Source organism: Oncorhynchus gorbuscha, linkage group LG18, assembly GCF_021184085.1.
Source record: "Oncorhynchus gorbuscha isolate QuinsamMale2020 ecotype Even-year linkage group LG18, OgorEven_v1.0, whole genome shotgun sequence".
Classification (NCBI taxonomy): domain Eukaryota; kingdom Metazoa; phylum Chordata; class Actinopteri; order Salmoniformes; family Salmonidae; genus Oncorhynchus; species Oncorhynchus gorbuscha.
The window spans coordinates 15,706,799-15,712,740 of NC_060190.1; the positions used below are offsets into that span (position 1 = coordinate 15,706,799).

A 5,942-nucleotide genomic window follows, 5' to 3' on the forward strand; every position below is an offset into this window, starting at 1 on the left:
GCGTGTTGTGATTAAGTTCATCTGATATAATATTCAGCGTGTTGTGATTAAGTTCATCTGATATAATATTCAGCGTGTTGTGATTAAGTTCATCTGATATAATATTCAGCGTGTTGTGATTAAGTTCATCTGATATAATATTCAGCTCACTATTTGGCTTCTTAAATAATCAGACCAACACTGCCAAAGGGCTTATTTATGTCACGCTAATCATCTATGTCATACAGTATTAGCGTGACCTATAGACATTACCATGACAGTCATGTGAGGTGAACGGTTTATTTAACCAGGAGGACCATAGCAAACCAGACAGGCTGTCCTTGCACTGGCAAAGAGTTGTTCATGTAGACGACAATGACAAGCATGAGTCATAAAGTGGGACGTCATCATTTGATTCAAAATGTATTATCAATACATTTAGATGTGGACTGAGAGACTTTAACCATGAGGAAATACAGAGCAAGCAACAAGCTATCACTCTCAAACACATTCTATTGCATTGAAGTCCATACTGTCATCACTAGTCAAGGTGGATTTACTATATTTCTCAAATATTATGACGTTTTTATTGTGCACATAAACACAAAATAGGATATCAAGATGATCAGGCTGCTCTTTCATCTGTGAGCTAATGTTACGTGAGTCGGCGTTGAATGATAATCAGACTTCTGCTCCTTACCAGTAGCTCGTTGTACACTTTCAGATATCACTTAGTTTTCCCCTCTCGAATCTGTCTAGTACTCACATTTGCATGCAGACTAGTGATTGGCCGCTCATATGCCTCAATAGACAGCCGTGAACTGATTGGCTCCTGCCAGAAGAGGGCATGGAATCCCTGCGACCAAAAACACACATAAAAGGGAGCGTGGAGAACCGCAGAGGCAGACAAGCACCTACCTACTACAAGAGAACTTTGAGCACTATCAGAGACCTTCTGCTAGAATCTGTGGACAGAAATCTCTGACAATCTACACTCAGTGTGCAATTGCGCAGCTGTTTCTACCGACAGCAACTTCACCAGAAGACAGAAGAGTGACTGGTCTTACGTTGTACTAATCTACCTGTCTACTGACAGAAACTGTCAGTGACTGAGCGGACAGTTTAAAGACACTTTTAGAAGCATATTGTCACCTAGACAAAAATCAGTATCATGTCTCTAGAGGTGAAGGAGAAGACGCAGGTGAGGTTGGTGTTCCTGGGGGCGGCCGGCGTGGGCAAGACGGCCCTGATTCGCCGCTTCCTCCAGGACACCTTCGAGGCCAAGCACCGACGCACCGTGGAGGAGATGCACAGCAAGGAGTACGACATCGGTGGCTCTAAGGTCACCGTGGAGATTCTGGACACCAGCGGCAGCTACTCCTTCCCTGCCATGCGCAAGCTCTCCATCCAGAACAGCGACGCCTTCGCCCTGGTCTACGCGGTCGACGACGCAGAGTCGCTGGAGGCCGTCAAGAGCCTCCGCGACGAGATCCTGGAGGTCAAGGAGGACAAGTACACCCCGATCGTGGTGGTGGGTAACAAGGCAGACCGAGCAGGAAGCGACCGGCAGGTGGCAGCTGACGACGTACTGTCAACAGTGGAGCTGGACTGGAACAACAGCTACGTGGAGACGTCAGCCAAGGAGAACAACAACGTGATGGAGGTGTTCAGGGAGCTGCTGCAGCAAACCAACCTGTCCAGCCGGCTGAGCCCTGCTCTGAGGCGCCGCAGGGAGACCTTCCCCAAAGGAGACCCCAAGGACTCCCGGCCACCCATGAACAAGACCAACTCCTGCATCATCTCCTAATAGGGCAGGTTGAAGTAGAAAGAGAGGGAAAGGATGTGGGCTAGTACACCTGTTAAAGTGCTGCTGTACAAGAGGGAGAGGGAAACTTTACTTTGCATGGGCTGAAAAGGTTGAGGTGAGGGACTGCCAGTGTGCTGAAACAGAACGGAACTCCCAAACACTCTTGATTCCACGTCTGCGTCCCTTGTCCAAGCGATGTGTTTGATATGGGAAGAGAATGGGTGACAATGAATGGTTACGACAGAGGACTTGGTCCAACTATTGTAAACTTTGTAAGGTGGGGAGATAAGGGTGAAAAGGTGACAAAGATGTTCAACTGCTCAGTTGTATACTTAATGTAATGTGTTGCTGCTTATTTGGTTAACAGGCTTCTGCTGTTTCCATTTAGATCAATGTATAGCTTTTGTATTCAATTGATGCTAATTTTGCAAACGTGTGTTTGACATTCACTTGCAATAAGACATTTGACTGTTGCAAACATTCAAGAAGAGTATTTATTGACTCAAAAGGAAGTATTTATATGCTGGGGTTTGTGCAAAGTTAATGGTTTGATGTAAAACACCATCTATTCAGTTGGAAATTCACATGTAGCACAGCATTATTGTTTACAAAAGACTTGCTTGTATTTTTTAAATAATCGATTTGCTAAGCATGACTTGATTAATGTGTGTAAAAAGTGGTGACATGCAAATGACTACTACATGCAAGTTTTATTTTAAACATGTTTTTATATTCTCACGTTTTTTTAAATCCATGATTTCTACATTAAACTGCTTTACCAGTGTTCATTTTACAACAGAATGTTGACCCCATAAAGCTAAATAAATAGTACACAACAAAAGGCTATGATCTCCTGTAATAACTAACTGCATTATGAATATGAGAGACATATTTGCATTCTCAATAGAGAACGAACAACGCAGACACAAACTGGAGGAGTGAAACGGATGTCACACACATCCGACGTCGCACACGTCAATCAAATAGCAACGGTCTATCTATCATCATGGCCCCAATAGATCTGGCCCCATGGCCCCAATAGATGGCCCCATGGCCCCAATAGAGCCCCATGGCCCCAACCTGTAGTCTGGTTCAGGTATCAACACATTCACAAAAACATACTATCAAATCCCACTTACTAGTGAACGTTTGCACTGTAGGATAAGGCCTAGAACAGGGATGGGCAATTTTGATGGGGGTGGGGACTCATCATGAGGGGCCACTGTGGCTCACGGGTCTGCATACCCACATCCATACCAACACATGCAGTCAGAGCAGGCCCTAGCCTTTTGAGGGCCCGAAGCTAAAAAAAAATGGGGGGGTGGGGGAAATTGATCCGCATGACTACAAAAGAGCTGCTCGTTTCCTATCCCTGGCCTAGGGTATAACTTACCATTACACAAGGCTCAAGGGATTTTCCGCTAAACTGTTAAAAGATGACTATGCTGACGTTATCAGGAATACAATTGAATAACATTAAGCTTAAACCTTCATTTCTAACTGTAAAGAATAAGATAGGCTTATAAAAATGGCAGATATAGCTTACTGTGATTCAGTTCACACAGCCCCACTTCTTGGTCCAGAAAAGGCATCGAACTGAATTGTGCAGGCTGTATTACAGTCAAACATCGCCCTCTAACCACAGTTGCCTTTCACTGCGCCCCCCTACATAAAATATTGATCAACTTTAGAAGCATAAATCTTTGTATCTCTTTAAATTACTGTATTTAAATCAGTCTTCCTTTGAGACATTGACCGTTGCTCTCAAATGCAAAATTTGGCTTAATTAGTTACACCTGCTGTGAGCAGTCTAGGCATGCGCCACAAGCTTCGGTACTATATGCAAATTAGCATCATCACGAGACAATAGGCTACCTTTCTCAACCATAAGGTATTTAGCACAATATACTGCACTTGAGTGAGCCCATCTCGGGACCTTTTTACTTTACAAGGCATATCCCTTACAAAGTACTGTATTTCTGTCTTGTTTCGATAGCCTTACACCATAAATCAAATAGAAGCTCATTGTAATAGTGCATATTAGGAATGTTATAAAACACGGAAAGAAATATGCATGCGGATTTTCCCTATATGTCATGAACACAGACAACACGGTCACAGCCTCCAACATAGAAGTAAAGTACAACACACTCTGTCTCCACCAATAGCTGTGGTTGGTCCATGTGCTTCCCCCTGTCCCCATCAGATGCATTGTTTCCTGTCTCATATGAGGAAGTGGCCGGTTGAACGTTAGGCTTGTAGTTCCTCTTTCTGTCCAGTTAAAACATTCTTCCGTACTCTCCCCCTATTCATTCCCAGAATGGACTACTTGAGAAGAGAGCTCTATATACAGTCGAACAGGTACGTAGGCCTTTGAGACACAATATTCAATGACACACAACTGAGGCGTTTTAATTGTTATGCCTAAAATTGGTTCTCATATACAATCATTTTGTCTGTGATGAGTGATTACTAAATGCAGTCCTACAGCACCAGCAGACTGTATTGAAATGGTTTGGTTTATTTTGTAGAGAATCGAAATGCGTTAAAAGTACATATCGTGTCCTCAGTTCAGATGGATTGTCCAGTGTCTATAGTTGTCTCTGCCCCTAGACTTGGTCTAAGCTCCTCAGCAGTTGTTTCAGAGAATCCTGAGGCGTTCAGAACAAGATCAGGGTCCCGGACTCTTTTTGACGACTACAATGCATCTTAAGTTAAAACATTTGCTATGAAATGCGATGTGTTCTGTGATGACAGATTAACAAGCTGGTTGAGACAATACACAAACTCTTAATATACTGCTTGCATGACATGGTTAGTCGGTGCCGTTTGACTCCACATTCTATCCCATAATGAACTGTGGTCTTTCTACTTTCAGCGATATACCGTAGTTGCTATTAATGCTGTATCCTCAGACAACCAGAAGTGAAATTATGTGATATCACTTGCACACATGGCAAACAATAAATAAAAATATACATGTCCGCACTTCTTTAACAGACTAGTTGTCTAGTTGATCCATGCACTTGCCTCATTGCCATACATTTAAGCCAGTACCACTTGCTTTCATGACACGGTTCACATGGAAAACAGACAGGCTTCATTTGAATTAATAGAGGAACCCAGATGTTACACACGCAACCAAAACCAGCGTCAACTTTGAGAGAGACAATGTTTCCATTGAGTCATTGATTGTGTGGTAGATCATAAAAGACAAGAGAAGTAGGCCTATTGAATAAGCTGGCAGAAAGAGACAACTGACAGAGCTATTCAACTTGACCCTTCAACATCAGCTCGACAGGCTTATGAACGTTGGATTTCATTCCACGGATGGTAAACACTTGGCTGTGTGAGGGAGACAAAGGAGAGGCACGCAATATCTAGAAACCGAACAGGCCAACTCAATGCACCTCTGCAGAACATAGAGCCAGTACTTCATAAAGACTATTGTTTGCTCATGACAGACTTCAACAGAACACAAAGCTTCAAGGGAACGAGAGAGAAGAGATTATCGCTATACGTGAAAGCATGTAAGAGCAGATTTAAGCATTTGTTCTCAAAGGCTTAGCCTCATCTACTTCCGTGTGGCTTTTGGGTTCAGTAAATTCCTTGATGTGCATATTCCCTGTTTAAATCTATGAGCAAATGGAGATCAAATCCCCATGAAAGCTGATAGAAAAATCACGAGGACCTCAGTCGATCATCATCATCTGCAAAGTGGCAGATTAAATAACCTATTCATGATGTTTTTGTGTGTGCAGAAAACAGACTGTGTTGCAAGTGTCTATTCTTGTCCGATATCAGTTAAGAGGTATCAGTATCTGTGACTAAAATAGGCATTGCCACTTGTTACAATACTCTGCTCTAGTTCAATGGCTGCGAAGGGCTTTGGGCCATGGGCATGTAATTTCAAGCCAATTCAGTAACCCTTCGAAAAGACTAACCATGTACCAGTCTTGCTTCAATATTAGAGTCAAATTGATCGCAAATAGATCATCAAAAAGGCTTAATTAACCAAATGCTATGCTGTAAAAGTTGCATACAATACACACAATGTGGGACTAAATGAAATGAATCCAAGATATACGTGCAGTTTGTGCTTCATGATGTATTTACCATGCACATAGTATAGCAGAGTACAGTAAAGGACTAGTGG

General features: G+C 42.8%; 1 protein-coding gene across 1 annotated transcript; it reads left to right on the top strand.

Moving 5' to 3' along the window:
- The first annotated feature begins 888 nt into the window (after positions 1 to 888).
- LOC124003760 (GTP-binding protein Rhes-like) lies at positions 889 to 2,630 on the top strand. Its single transcript, XM_046312313.1, has one exon. The coding sequence runs from the start codon at positions 1,151 to 1,153 to the stop codon at positions 1,784 to 1,786; it is 636 nt and encodes a 211-aa protein (XP_046168269.1). The 5' UTR covers positions 889 to 1,150; the 3' UTR covers positions 1,787 to 2,630.
- Positions 2,631 to 5,942: the final 3,312 nt, after the last annotated feature.

Excerpts from the sequence above, each read along its gene's own strand:
- LOC124003760 (XM_046312313.1), top strand. The coding sequence starts at position 1,151 with ATGTCTCTAGAGGTGAAGGAGAAGACGCAGGTGAGGTTGGTGTTCCTG.